Source organism: Dasypus novemcinctus, chromosome 11, assembly GCF_030445035.2.
Source record: "Dasypus novemcinctus isolate mDasNov1 chromosome 11, mDasNov1.1.hap2, whole genome shotgun sequence".
In the NCBI taxonomy this organism is placed as follows: Eukaryota; Metazoa; Chordata; class Mammalia; order Cingulata; family Dasypodidae; genus Dasypus; species Dasypus novemcinctus.
The window spans coordinates 3,400,793-3,415,591 of record NC_080683.1 but is presented as its reverse complement, the minus strand read 5'-3'; the positions used below and the strand labels follow the sequence as shown (position 1 = coordinate 3,415,591).

Sequence of the window (14,799 nt, the reverse complement as noted above, 5' to 3'; positions counted from 1 at the left end):
GGCTTCGGGCCAAGGCAAAGGAAGGAAGCGGAGCCCAGCTCTGTCCAAGATGCTGACCTCATCTTCCCCAGCAAAGCCAGGAAAAAAACAGCCACACGCGCAGCCAGACACACGGACACACACGAGGACACCCACGCGAGAGCCCATGCGTACCTTTGCCCTCGGCCATGGGCAGCCGGCTGGGCACCCGGGGTCACGCCACGAGCCTGCCCTGGCCTGGGGGCATCGCTCGCTGGAGACTGGGGGATGTGACCTGCAGCGCAGACACCTGTGCCCAGCGTGCAGCGGGGCAGGGCCCGACGGTCCTCTCCCCGGGCATCCGCGGCTCCCGCACGCCGCACCCAGGGGCGTAAGAGCATATCCTCAGCGTGAAACCGGGGCGGGGGGGTGGCGGTGGGCGAGGCCCCCTTCGCGGGGGTGCTTTTTCTCTGTACAAAAGCCTGCGTTTCTGCCTCTTGTTGGGCAGCACACTGGAAGAACGAAGCCAGAGAAACATGTAACGGGTGTGGGGTGTGTCCACCCCGTTCTCTGGTTGCCAGTCTTCTTGCCTCCACCTGCGGCCAAGGTGCGCTCTCCCTCCAGCCCCCAACTCCCTCCCGCCTCTGCCTCTGCTCCCCCGCAGCACCGGGACCCCAGCCTCCTGTGCTTTCCCCCTGAGTTCCGTCCACACCCCACCCCCACACTGGCCTCCTGCCCCCAGGCTCCCCTTGCCTGTCTCCCTCAATCCCCACTTCCTTCCTGCGTCCTACCATGCCCAGGCCTTGCCAGCCAGTGCCCCAGCCTCACCTGCCACTTCCCTAGGAACCCTCTGAGGAGAATGAGGAGGGCGCAGGGCCCCCAGGTGAGAACAGGAGCTGGTCTGGGCAGCTCAGAGACAGGGCAAGAGGAGGAGGTAGAGAGGAGGTGGGCTGCCGGGGGATAGGGGACGACGTGGTGTCGCTAAGGCTGGGGCCCGGGACGGGGTCCCTGGGAAGGTCCCGGGGTGGAGCGCCTGGGGCTGGAGAGGAAGGCTCTCTCCTGCACCCTCCCCACCTCTGCTCCCGCCCCACCCTGCAGCGCAGCAGCAGGGGGCCCCAGGGGCCGGCAGCAGGCGGAGGGGTGCCGAGGCTGGGAGCAGGGAGGGGGCCCGCCCCGGGGAGGGTGCTGGGGAGAAGGGAAGACTGGGCAATAAGCGGGGAAGTGGTGGGGGCAGAAAAGTTCCCAGTGACGGGCGAGGTCAGCTTGGGCAACGCTTGGGGCAGGGAGTTGGAGTGGAAATGGGACAGGGGAGGGGGGAGGTAAGCCCGGGGATGGAGGGGCGGCGGCAGGGTCCGGTGGGACCCAGGGATCCTGGACAGGGGCGGGGCGGGGGGGATGACGCTGGAGGGCCTGGCCGGCGGGGGCGGGAGCCTGCCCCACTCGCTCTGCTCCTGACCTCAGGCCGGTCCTCCCGTCTCCTCCCCGCTCGCCGCAGGCGCCCTCCTCCTCGCGGCCGCTTCTGAGACCGACGGTCGTGGCTCGGTGAGCCCCGCTGCTGCAGGGCACGAGCACCCCTGAGAGCGCGGGCTGCCGAGGGGCGCCCCCTCCGCGCCGCCCGGCACGCGTGCCCCGCGCACGGAGCAGGTGCAGGGCCCGCGGCTGCCCGCGACCAGGTGAGCGCCCCGGAGGGCGGGCAGGGAGCGCTGGCGGGAGCAGCCCCGCCGCCCCCCACGCCGGCGGAGGCCGGCTCTCAGGCGAGAGGGGCTTTCTAGGGGGGCAGAGGAGACCCCACAGGCGCGGGACCGGCGCCCGGCCGGGGGGGTGCCCGGAGGACAGGGCAGCGCGTGTGCGCAGGCGGAGTGGGGTGCCAGGGTCCCGACAGGTACCGGCACCCGAGAGGGTGGGCAGGTTGGGCACAGATGGCCGGGCCCAGGAGTCAGCTGGGGGTGGGGGGGAGGCCGCCGTCGGGGCGCGGGGCGCGGAGGGGGCTGCGGCTGGGGGGCGGGAGCTGAGGCCGAGCCGGTGGCCGGCTGCCCGGGGCGAGTGCTGGGCACCCGCGGGCCGTGGCCGGGAGGCTGAGGCAGGCTGGGGGTGCTCTCCCGGCACCCACCTGGGGCCTCCCGGGGCGGCAGCGCGTGGGTGCAGGGACGGGAGGGGGCTGGGAAGCAGGGCTGAAGGCTGTCCGGGCGGGCGCTGGCCCTCACGTCCGCAGGGCTGGGATGGCACTGGGCTGTCTCCCCCTGCTCTACCCATCTGAACCGCCCCTCCCTGCGCCTGACACACCCCGGGCGGGCGGGCCTCTTATCTCGCCTGGAAAGAATTTAATGGCTTGGAAACAGCTGGAAGCGGAACTGAGGGGAAATACTGGGAAGCAAGGCGGAAACCCGCGGCCTCTGCCAGCTTCCAGGCCCGCCCGCAGCTTCTCGGACCCCCAGTCTCCTCCACTCTCCCTGGCCCGCCTCCAGACCCGGGGGGCCCAGCACCTAAAGTCCCCAGACGTCCTCTGCTCTGGATGCAGGACCAGAAGCCGTCTTCTCCTCTCTCAGTGCCCCCCACGCTGTCCCTCTAGGGTCCCAGAGATCCTCTGCCTGAAATAATTTTCCATCCCCTTGGTCCATCAGCTCCCCAGGAAAAGGGGTGCCTGGATCCCCGACTCGCTCTTCCCTGGCGCCCTTCCCGCGGGCTCCAGCTGGGTGTTGGGACCCTCTGTACGTCCCCCTCACAGCCCTGGAACCCGCCTGCCCTTGCTGCTCCTGTCTAGACTCAGCCGGGCCGGCTGTGGCGGGAGGGCAGAGGAGGCCGAGCCGGCCGGAGCCCCCCCCCCGCTGGAACACGCTCCTGGGGGCGCCCACCTCCCCACCCCTTGGGACCCACAGTCCCTGATGAACGAAGTGTCAGAGTTGGCCGCTACCCCGATACCCAGCGCTGAGTCACAGCTCGGGAGGACGCTCCAGCCCACAGCTGGGAGCCGGCTGCCAAGAGGGGGAGGCGCGCCCCCTTTCTGCAGAGGGGCACCCCAGATTCCTCAGGGCGGGGCGATGGGGGGGCACCAGAGCGCCGCGGTTCTTGCTCGTCCGCTGAGGACAGCTGCTGCGGGAGCTCGGGGGGCTGGGCAGGAGGCTGGGTGCGCCCTGGGGGGCCATCCTCTTCTCACACCCGCTTCCTTCCCTCCGGTCACAGACACCCCTGAGCCTCTTCTCCCGTGGGGAGGGACGCAGGGTGCAATGGTGGGGCGCGGGGAGGGAGAGCAAGGCACACCCCGAGGCCTCCAGGACATGGGGGTGCTGGGGCACCCGGCCCTGCTCCCCGCTTGGGCGGCGACCTCCGCCTGGCCCTGTCGCCCTGACGAGGTCCTCTGACTCTCAGAGGCCCAGCGAACCGACCTTAGGGGTCATCCCATGGCTGTGAGGTCCCGCGAAGGGGGCGTGTGCCTGGGCGCCGGCAGGGGTGGCCTCGTCCTACGCGTGGGTGAGAACACGTGTGGTCAGGGAGTGACGTGCGTGGCCTTAGACACGGGTCGGGACTCCAGGCGGGTCAGAGCCCACTCGCCCCCAGCCCCACCCAGCGGAGAGGAGGCCGGGGGTCCAGGGACGGCAGCCCCTGCAGGCCGGGCTCAGCCGGGCTCTCTCGGTGGGGGTGCCTCTGGGCATGGGCTGGCGCCCCTTTGGTCTCTCTCTGGCGGGGAGCCCTGAGAGCGCCTCAACTCCGTTTTCTCTCACCCGGGGGAGAAGTTCAAGGGGAAGGGGCCGGGAAGTGTGGGTGTGCATGACGGTGGGCATGGAGGGTGCAGGCGGCCCAGCCCCTCGCTCCCCCCCCAGCATTCCCACGCCCGGCCCCCGGCCTCTGTGGCCGCGGAGCTGGGCCCTGGCTGACGCCTCTCCCCGCGCTTGCTGGAGTGGAACCTGGCCCCTTCCACTGCAGCGTCGCCCCTCATGCGCTCGGTCACCCACCGCCTTTCCCCTCCAGCCCTGTGTCCCTGAGCGCCCCGCTCCCCGCCTCGATGAATTCCACCAAGGAACACCACCGGCTAACCAGAGCGCCCATCGAGAAACAGGATAGCCTTAGCACCCCAAACCCCCTCACCGCCCCCCCAGGTCAGCACCCTCAGGGGAGTCCACACTGCCGACTTGTAGCCGTGGCGTCCTGTGTCCTTGAACCTCGGGGAGCACAGCTCTGCGGCACGTCCTCCTTTGTGTCCGACCTCTGCTCAACCCCACGGGAGGGAGGTCCCTCCGTGTGGTTGGATGCAGCCGTAGTTTATGCTCCTTGCTGTATTTTATTCCGCTGTGAATAAACCACAGCTCATTTATGTTTTCTACTGAGGCGAGACGGTAGGGGAGTCCCCGGTTTGGGGCTCTTTTGAGTAGTACCGCAATGCTGCGTGTATTCCTACCCGTGGCATTGTCAGGCCAAAGGGTTTCCATGTGCTACGCTTTGGCAGATTTAGTAGGTGCTGCCAAACAGTTTCCAAAGTGCGTGTTCTGTTTCAGTCCTGCCAGGCCCGCCCTCCCCAGCCTGTTCTCTGGCTCTGCGGCTGCCCCAGCTGCTGTTTGGGACAGATTTCCAGCCCAAACACTGTCCTTGGTCCTGGCTCTGCCCTTGGTCCTGCCCTTGGTGCCAGCACCGATGCTAGTTCTGGATCAACTGGCCTTTTCAGTCATTCACACACACAGTCAAATATTTATTGAACACCTACTACATGTCAGATGCAAGGACACAACAGGTGTCATGCCTGTCCCCGTGGACCTAACAGCCTAGCTGGCAAGATTGAAGGTGGCAATAAGGCAAGAAAATAATCCCACAATAAACATGGCATCACAATTGTTATAAGTATTACGAATAAGAGTCCCCCGGTGCCATGAGTGCACAGGACAGGGTCTCTGACCTGGGTCTCATTCCCGGAGGGAATGACGGGAACTGAGATCCGAAGGCTGAGGAGGCTGAGAGAGACGGGAAGGGTGCTCCTCATAACGGAGGAGCGGAGACCCAAGTCTGGGGCTGGGAGGAGCACAAAGCACGAGGCACTCAGAGAAGCCAGTGGCCGCGAGTAGGGACAGGGAGAGGGCAGCGGGGCGCCGGGACCAGGGCTGCTGGTCAGAGTTAAGAGAACTGGAAGGGGAGACAGGGCAGAGCTTTAAGGACCGGCACCTCCTAGTTGCCTCTTGGAAAGGTGACTCTGCTGCGAGATTGTGGGAGGCGAGAGTGGAAAGAGGGGTCAGCTAGAAGGAAACTGCAGCTGTCAGGCAAGAGGTGGGCGGCAGCTTGGACTGTGGTGATGATGAGAGGGAGAGAAGCAAGTGAAAAGGTGTGTTTGTGGGGCAGTGTGGGGAAAAGTGGTGTGACAGCGTTTTGAAGAATGCTGTTAGGTTTCTGGATCAGCGGTGGGCTGTGCGTGAGCTGCGACGGGGACACGGGGAGAGGACCGGGGTACAGGGGGGTGACCAAGAGCTGCGTTTCAGACCAGCGGAGTTTGAGGTGCCCTCTCGGGGAGACTCCAGTGGCCGCTGGATATGTTGCCGTGGTGTTGAAAGGAGACACCTGGGCTGATTTTATGCACTGGTGTGTAGGTTGAAAATTAAAGTCCTGGGCCTGCCTGGAGTTACCAAGGTGGGTGACTCGTGCACAGGTTTCAACCGCATGGTACAGTCACCAGGGAGCTTTTTAGAAATGCTGAACAAACATTCATTTCCTCAGTCACTCTAGCCACATTTCCAGAGCCACATGTGCCTCCTGGCCGCCATATTGGACAGCCCGATATAGAATGTTCAAAATGTGTGGGTTTTTTTAAAAGATTTATTTCATGTATTTATCCCCCACCCCCACCCCTCGCTGCTTGTGCTTGCTGCCTGTTCTCTGTGTCCATGTGCACGTTCTCCTGTGTCTGCTTGTCTTTTCTTCCCGTCTTCTCTTTAGGAGGCCCTGGGATCCGATCTCGGAACCTTCCGACGTGGGAGAGCGGCACTCAGTCGCTTGAGCCACTCAGTTCCCTGGTTTGTGGTGTCTCTCACCGTCTCTCCTCCGTGTCTCTTTTTGTTGTTGTTGCATCATCTTGGTGCACCAGCTCGCCGCGCAGGCCAGCTCGCTTTCACCAGGAGGCCCCAGGAAGTGAACCTGGGACCCTCCGTATGGTAGACGGGAGCCCAGTCTCTCGAGCCACATCCACTTCCTAAAAATGTTTCTGAAGGAAGATGGGGTCACTAGTGTCCGTTAATGTTGAGAGGTCAAGTAAGATGAGGACAAATGTCCCGTTGATTTAAGGGGTGGGCTGAAGGGGGTGGGGAAGCCAGATGGAGGAGGTGGGAGCATGCCTTGGAAGTGGAGAAATGGAAACAGCAAGTACAGGGAGATCTTTTGACAACTGTGGCCATGAAGTAGAGTAAATACGTGGTAGTGGCAGCGAGGTGTGAAGTTAGGGGAGGTTTTTTGTTTCTGTTTTTTTTTTTAGGTAAAACTTTCGTGCATTAAAGTGCGTAAATCTTTAGTGTACAATTCAATTAAATTTTTTCAAGGTTTGGGGGCGGGGGATTGAACTGGGACCTCATGTGTGGGAAGCTGGTGCTGAGCCACACTGACCCCCCTGAATTGGTGCCTTCACTTGTTGCTGTTGCTGTTTTTGCCTCTAGGAGGCCCTGGGGACCGAACCTGGGACCGCCCATGTGGGAAGCAGGTGCTCAACCGCTTGAGCCACACCCGCTCCCCAATTAATTTATTATTTTTTAACTTTATTTTGTACATATAATAATTGAAAATTTAAACAATAATTAAAAATAAGAAGAAAACACAGTTGAATAAAAACATTCATTTCTCAATTAAGTGTACTGGATACATGCAACATTTTTTTTAGTCATACAATATGTTACACAATATGTTTGGTTCATAGTAACGCAGTCATAGAGTGTTTGTCCTTTTGTGTCTGGCTTGTTTCCTTCCCCACTTGATTTTTGAATCCGCAGGGCGGGGGGGATAGGGAAGGCGGCTCTGGCGATAGGGTCTGGGGAGCCATTCCTCCCTCCTCAGGCAGCCTGACCAGCTTCAGATCAGCCACCACCCAGACATAAAGCACCTCCAGAAATCCCTGCCTGCCTGTGCTGTACTTTAGCCTGTCCTGTCTTCCAGAAGCATAGGTCATTCTGCTGGGTTTTGCACCTCGTTTAAAAGGAACCATTCAGAATGTTCTCTTTTTGAGTCTGGTTTCTTTGGCATTAGGTGTGTGAACCTCATCCATGTGTTGCATGTAGCAATAGGGTGTTCTGTTTCTTTTCTTTTTTTAAAGATTTATTTATCCCCCTGCCCTTGTCTGCTCTCTGTGTCCACTCGCTGTGTGTTCTTCTGTGTCCGCTTGTATTCTCATCAGGCGGCACTGGGGATCTGTGTCTCTTTTTGTTGTGTCATCTTGCTGTCAGCTCTCCGTGTGTGCGGCGCCTCTCCTGGGTGGGCTGTGGCTTTGTGCGGGGCGGCTCTCCTTGTGCAGGGGCCACTCCATGCGCAGGGGGCACCCTTAGGTGGGCCGCTGGCTCTCCTTGCGCACAGCAGCAGTGCAGTTGGGCTAGCTCACCACACAGGCCAGGAGGCCCTGGGTATCGAACCCTTGGACCTCCTATAGGGTGGACGCTCTATCTGTCGAGCCACATCTGCTTCCCAGGGTGTGTTGGATAATTACCAAGGTATAGAAGTGGTGGGTTACTGGCTGGATGCTTTAGTAGATACTGCTAAATAGTTCGTATTAATTCTGCTCCCTTAAGGGTTGGATGAGAGGTCTAGTTGCTTCAAATTTCTGCCAATATTAGGCAATGGCAATTCTTTTAATTTTAGTCATTCTGGTGAGTATTTAATAACATCTCATTGTGTGTGCTTTTTTAAGATTTATTCTCTCCCTCCCACCCCCGTTGTCTGCTGTCTGTGTTTATTTGCTCTGTGTTCTGTGTCCGCTTGCATTCTTGTTAGTGGCACTGAGAATCTGCCTCTCTTTGCTGCGTCATCTCGCTGCATCCATGCATGCGGCTCCACTCCTGGGCAGGCTTTTTTCGCACAGGGTGCCTTTCCTTATGGGGCACACTCCTTTCACGTGGGGCTCCCCTACACGGGGGACACCCCTGCATGGCAGGGCACTCCTTGCCCACATCAGCACTGTGCATGGGCCAGTTCCACACGGGTCAAGGAGGCCTGGGGTTTGAACCCTGGACCTCCCGTATGGTAGGCAGACACTCTATCAGTTGAGCCAAATCTGCTTCCCTCATTGCGTTTTTAATTTGCATTTCCCTGATGATCAATGATTTGTATACCTTTTCATTTACTTTTTAACCCTTTAGATATACTTTTTTGTGAAGTACCTGTTTTGTCTTTTGCCAATTTTTTAATTGAATTGTCTGCCTTTTGTTTACTGTTGGATTTCTTCTATAATATATATACATACATAATACATGCATACATACATACATATATATATATATATATATATATTTTTTTTTTTAGTAGGTACTGGGGATTGAACCCAGGGCCTCGTACATGGGAAGCAGCACTCAACCACTGAGCTACATCTGCTTCCTGATGAGAGTTGGTTTATCCTTTTGTTTTTCGTTTTGTTTTGTTTTTAGGAGGTACTGGGGCTCAAACCTGGGAGCTCATACATGGGAAGCAAGTTCTCAACCATTTGAGCTACATCTGCTTCCATATAAATAAATAAATATTTGTAATTAGAGAAGTTGTAAATTTCCAAAACAGTCATGCATAATGTGCAGAATTCCCATACATCACCCCTCTACCAACACCTTACATTGTTGTAGAACATTTGTTACAGATTATGAAAGAACATCGTCAGATTAGTACCACTAATTGTGATCCAAAAAGCTTACATTCGGTCTATTTTTTCCACACACTCCCTGTTATTAACACCAAGTGTTGTATCGTACATTTGTTGCAGTTCACGAGAACACTCTCGTGTTTGTATTGTCAACCACAGCCCATCGGCTGCCATATAGCTCACTGTGTTTTATGGTCCCAGGCCTTGTACATCCTATCCAAAGTGTGCACTCGGTGGCTCTCGCTTTCATCACAGAGCTGTGCGGTCATTACCTCAGTAAATTTTTGAACTTTTTTCCTTGTCCAAAAGAAAAAATCCCATACCCCTTTATTATTGACCCTTAGCGTTGATATAGTACCTTCTTTAATGTTGATGCAATAATATTACAATATTGCTGTTCACTGTAGTCCATAAATTACGTTAATTGTATTTTTCCCATGTATCACCCCCCACAATTCTTATCCACCTCTGGGTTCACTGTGTTATTCAGTCTCTAACTTTCTTTCAATTGACATTTATGTCCCTAGACTTGCCCTTTCAGCCACAATCCCATTATAAGCCAGCTGTGTTAGTGAAACTCACTATAACGTGTTGCCATCATTTCTATCCATTTCCACACTTCTATAGTCAAGCTAATTAAAAATTCTACGTACATTAAGCTTCAGCACCTCTTCCTAGTCCTCCTATCTACTGGTAACTTATACTCTAGGTTTTATTTATTTATTTTTAAACTTTATTTTGTACCTTTAATAATTGAAAATATAAACAATTTAACTAAAAACATAGTTGAATAAAAACATACATTTCTCATTTAAATGTACTGGATACCTATAATTTTTTTTAATCATACAATATGTTACACAATATTTTTGGTTCATAGTAACGCAATCATACAGTATTTGTCCTTTTGTGTCTGGCTTGCTTTGCTCAACATAATGTCCTCCAGGTTCATCCATGTTGTCATATGTTTTATGACTTCATTTCTTCTTACAGCTGAGTAATATTCCATGATGTGGTTTATCCATTCATCTATTGATGGATATCTGGCTTGTTTCCAACTTTTTACAATCATGAATAATGCCACTGTGAACATAAGTGTACATATGTCTGTTCGTGTCACTGCTCTCAGTTCTTCTGGGAATATACCCACTAGCAGTATTGCAGGGTCACGTGGCAAGTCTATATTCAACTTCTTTAGGAACTGCCAAACAGTCCTCTGCAGTGGCTGTACCATTCTGCATTTCCACCAACAGTGAATAAGTGTTCCTATCTCTCCACATCCTCTCCAACACTTGTAGTTCTCTGTCCTCTATCTTAATAGTGGCCATTCTGATAGGTGTGAAATGATACCTCATTGTAGTTTTGATTTGTATTTCCTTAATCGTTATTGATGTTGAGCATTTCTTGATGTGTCGTTGGTTTTTTTTTTCCCCATTTGTATTTCTTCTTTGAACAAATGCCTATTCAAGTCTTTTGCCCATTTTAAAAATTAGGTCTTTTGTCTTTTTATTGTTGAGTTGAAACATCTCTATATATCCTGGATATCTGACATGTCATTTCCACATATTTTCTCCCATTGAGTCAGTTGCCTTCTCACCCTTTTGACAAAGTCTTGGGAAGTACAAAAGTGTTTAATTTTGAGGAGATCCCATTTATCTATTTTTTCTTTTGTTGTGTGTGCTTTGGGTGTAAGGTCCAAGAAACCACCACCTACTACAAGGTCTTGAAGATGTTTCTCTACATTTTCTTCTGGTAGTTTTATGGTCCTGGCGTTTGTATTTAGGACTTTGATCCATTTTGAGTTGATTCTTGTATAGGGAGTGAGAAAATGATCCTCTTTCATTCTTTTGATTATAGATATCCAGTTGTCCCAGCACCATTTGTTGAAGAGACTGTTTTGTCCCATTAATATTGACTTGATAGGTTTGTCAAAAACCAGTTGAGCATATAGGTGAGGGTTTATCTCTGGGTTCTCAATTCTGTTCCATTGATTGATGTGTCTATTTTTATGCCAGTACCACACTGTTGTGACCACTGTAGCTTTGTAATAAGTTTCAAGGTCAGGCAGTGAAATTCTTCTTATGTAGCTTTTTTTTTTTAGAAAGCTTTCAGTTATTCGGGTACACTTTCCCTTCCAAATGAATTTGGTAATTGCCTTTTCTAATTCTGTAAAGTAAGCTGTTAGGATTTTGATTGGTATTGCACTGAATCTATAAATCCGTTTGGGTGAGATTGACATCTTCATAATATTTATTCTTCCAATCCATGAATACGGAATGTCTTTCCATTTGTTAGGCCTTTTAAAATTTCTTTTAGCATTGTTTTATAGTTTTCTGTATATACATTCTATACCTCTTTGGTTAAATTAATTCCTAGGTATTTGAGTCTTTTTGTTGCTATTGAAAATGGAGTTTTCCCCCTGATTTCCTCCTCAGATTGTTTAGTATTAGTGTACAAAAACATTACTGATTTTTGCATGTTGATCTTGTATCCTGCCACTTTGCTGAACTCATTTATTAACTCAAGTAGCTTTGTCATGGATACTTCAGGATTTTCTAAGTACAGGATATTGTCATCTGCAAACAGTGAGAGTTTTACTTCCTCTTTTCCTATTTGGATGCCTTTAATTTTTTTTTTTCTTGTCTAATTGCTCTAGCTAGAACTTCTAGGACAACATTGAATAACAATGGTAACAGTGGGCATTCTTGTCTTGTTCCTGATCTTAGAGGGAAAGCTTTCAACCATTGAGTATGATGTTGGCTGTGGGTTTTTCATATATGCCTTTTATCATATTGAGGAATTATCCTTCTATTCTTATCTTTTGAAGTATTTTTATCAAAGAATGCTGGATTTTGTCAAATGACTTTTCTGCGTCGATTGAGATGATCACATGTTTTTTTTCTTTTTAATTTTTATTCTAGTATCATACCTGCAACCTAACATTTTCCCGTGTAATTGCATTCAGATGTGTATTCAGTGCTATTAACTATATTCACAGAGTTATGCTACCCTCACTACCAACCATTACCAAAACATTTCCATCGTTCCAAAGGATCACATGATTTTTTCCCTTCAATTTGTTAATGTGGTGAGTTACGTTGATTGATTTTCTTATGTGGAACCAGCTTTGCACACCAGGAACAAATCCCCTTTGGTCATGATGTATAAGTCTTTGCCATGCTGTTGGATTCGATTTGCGAGCATTTTTTTGAGAATTTTTGCATCTATGTTCACTAGAGAGATTGGTCTGTAGTTTTCTTTTCTTGTAGTGTGTTTATCTGGCTTTGTGTTAGGGTGATGTTGACTTCATAAAATGTGTTAGGTAATTTTTCCTCCTCTTCAGTATTTTGGAAGAGTTGAAACAGGACTGGTGTTAATCCTTTCAGGAATGCTAGGTAGCATTCACCTGTGAAGCCACCCCCCCCCCCGTCCTGCTGTTTTCACATCTGTGTCCATTCACTGCGATCTTCTGTAGCTATTTCTTTTTTTAAAAAAAAGATTTATTTATTTATTTATTTCTCTCCCCCTCACCCCAGTTGTCTGTTCTCTGTGTCTGTTTGCTGCGTCTTGTTTCTTTGTCCGCTTCTGTTGTTGTCAGCAGCACGGGAATCTGTGTTTCTTTTTGTTGTGTCATCTTGCTGCGTCAGCTCTCCGTGTGGGCAGCACCACTCCTGGGCAGGCTGCACTTTCTTTTGCACTGGGTGGCTTTCCTTACGGGGCGTTCTCCTTGTGCGTGGGGCTCCCCTACGCGGGGGACACCCCTGCGTGGCAGGGCACTCCTTGCACACATCAGCACTGCGCATGGGCCAGCTCCACACGAGTCAAGGAGGCCCGGGGTTTGAACTGTGGACCTCCCATGTGGTAGGTGGACGCCCTAACCATCGGGCCAAGTCCGCTTCCTTGATCTCTAGATTTTAAAGGCATGTGTTTGCGCTCTGTATTTAATTCATATTAGTGAGGCCTCTGTTTTTGTTTGTAGGAGGTTTTTTTATTCTGGATTTTAATCCTTTGTCTTTTAAATATATGTGCACTCTCACATATTCTCTCTCAGTCTGTGGTTGCCTATTTATTCTCAACAGTCTTAATATGGTAAGTTCTAATGAGGTCTAGTATATTGAGCAATTTTTGATTACTCCCAGACCAGGAAGATTTTCTCCTGTAAGGTAATGTTCTGAATGTACCGTGTTACCTCTTGTTTAGGCTCACGAGCCATCTCAACTTAATTTCTGTATGTGGATATGATGCGGGAACTGACTCATTTCTTGTCCACATGGATCTTCGGTTGACCCAGTGCCAGCCTCTCTCCACTCAACTGCTGTGGCGCCTTGGGCACTAATCAGGGGACTGCATGTGTGGGTCTGTTTCTGGACTCTCTATTCTGTCCCACCTGCCTATACTTGTGGCAAACCTACATGGTCTTATTTAACATAGCTTTATACTAAGCCTTGATATCTGGTAATAAATGCCTTGAGTAAGAGATTTGTTTGTTTTTATTTTTAAGATTTATTTTATTTATTTATTTCTCCCCTCCACCTTGTTGTTTGTGCTCGCTGTTTGCTCTCTGTGTCTGCTCATCTTTTTTTTAGGAGGCACCAAGAACTGAACCCGGAACCTCCCACATGGCAGGAAGGCTTCCAATTACTTAAGCCACTTCTGCTCCCTGCTTGTTCTCTCGTTGTGTTTCCTCCTTGTGTTTCCTCGTTGCATCATCTCGCTATGTCATCTTGTTGCATCAGCTCATGGTGCCAGCCCATGGACAAGCAAGATAGTTGCTTGCCTTTTTTAGGAGGCACTGGGAACCAAACCCGGGACCTCCCATGTCCCAGCTACTTGAGCCATATCTGCTTCCCTGGTTGTTTTCTTTTTAAATGGAAGATATTTGAGCTTATATAAAAGTAGATGGGAAGGGTCCAGTTGAGAGTGATGGGTTGGAAAAAAGAGAGCGAGGTGGTAATCAACAGCTTGAGGTTTCTGAGAAGACAGTAGGCGCTGGGCTCCAGGACGCTCATCAGCTAATCCCCGGAACCTAACTTGCGGGGTAGTCCCTGCGCCAGGCCCGGGGACACAGCAGTTCCAGGACTGATTATTCTCACGGAGCTCCATTCTACTAGCAGGAGAAAGATGATTCAAATAGCAGCAAACGTCATGCTATAGAGTGATGGAAGCCTGCTTCCGATGGGGGTCCAGAGAAGGGCTCTCAGAGCCGACGACATATGCTAAGATTTGTACAAGGAGGAGCCAGCCTTCTGGGAAAAGCGTCTCTGAGCAGGGGCACATCCAGTGCAAAGGCCCTGGAACTGGTGCAAGCTTGTAGTGTTTGTGGAACAAGCAAAGGCCGCTGTGGTTGGAGCACAGCAGAAAAGGGGAAGCAAGGTAGAAATGGTGTCAGAAAGAGGGGAGACGTGGCTGCTCGGAAGGCGGATCCCTTAGGCTTGGGCTGCGTGCGGGTCTTTGGGTCCATGTGGGTTGGGTGGGGTTGGTTGTTGCGGGCGCGGGCTGCGCGCCTGTTGTCACACTTGCCCTCTTTCCCTGCAGCCTCCTGAAGGATGCCAGCCCCGTGTCCCCTAACCTCCAGCCTGGCCCTCCTGGTGCTGCTGGGCACAGCCAGAGCGGGCCCCTTCTCTCCACGGTCCAATGTGACACTCCCCGCCCCGCGGCCCCCTCCCCAGCCAGGGGGCCGCGCGGGGAAGACAGGCGGGGGAAGCCCCTCCTCTCAGCTTTACGAGCACACCGTGGAGGGAGGAGAGAAGCAAGTGGTGTTCACCCACCGCATTAACCTGCCCACTTCGGCTGGCTGTGGCTGTCCCCCGGGCACCGAGCCCCCCGCCCCTGCTTCAGAGGTGCAGGCCCTGAGGACTCGGCTGGAGATCCTGGAGGAGCTGGTGAAGGGGCTCAAGGAACAGTGCACTGGAGGGTGCTGTCCTGCTACTGCCCAGGCTGGCACAGGTAAGCAGGTGACCCCAGCAGGGCACACAAGGTGGAGAGACAGCTGGGGGGGGTCTGGCATCCCTAGCCATGGAGGACCTTCCTCGCCCTTGGGT

The 14,799-nt window shown here is 52.6% G+C and overlaps 1 protein-coding gene across 1 annotated transcript in view; it reads left to right on the top strand.

Annotated features, from left to right (window-relative positions):
* Nucleotides 1-1,500: 1,500 nt before the first annotated feature.
* Nucleotides 1,501-14,799, top strand: part of TNXB (tenascin XB) — a 59,048-nt gene continuing 45,749 nt past the window's right edge. Inside the window, 2 exon segments of the mRNA XM_058306514.2 lie at nucleotides 1,501-1,631; nucleotides 14,294-14,704. Of these exon segments, the coding sequence (XP_058162497.1) occupies nucleotides 14,305-14,704 (400 nt within the window). The 5' untranslated portion in view covers nucleotides 1,501-1,631; nucleotides 14,294-14,304.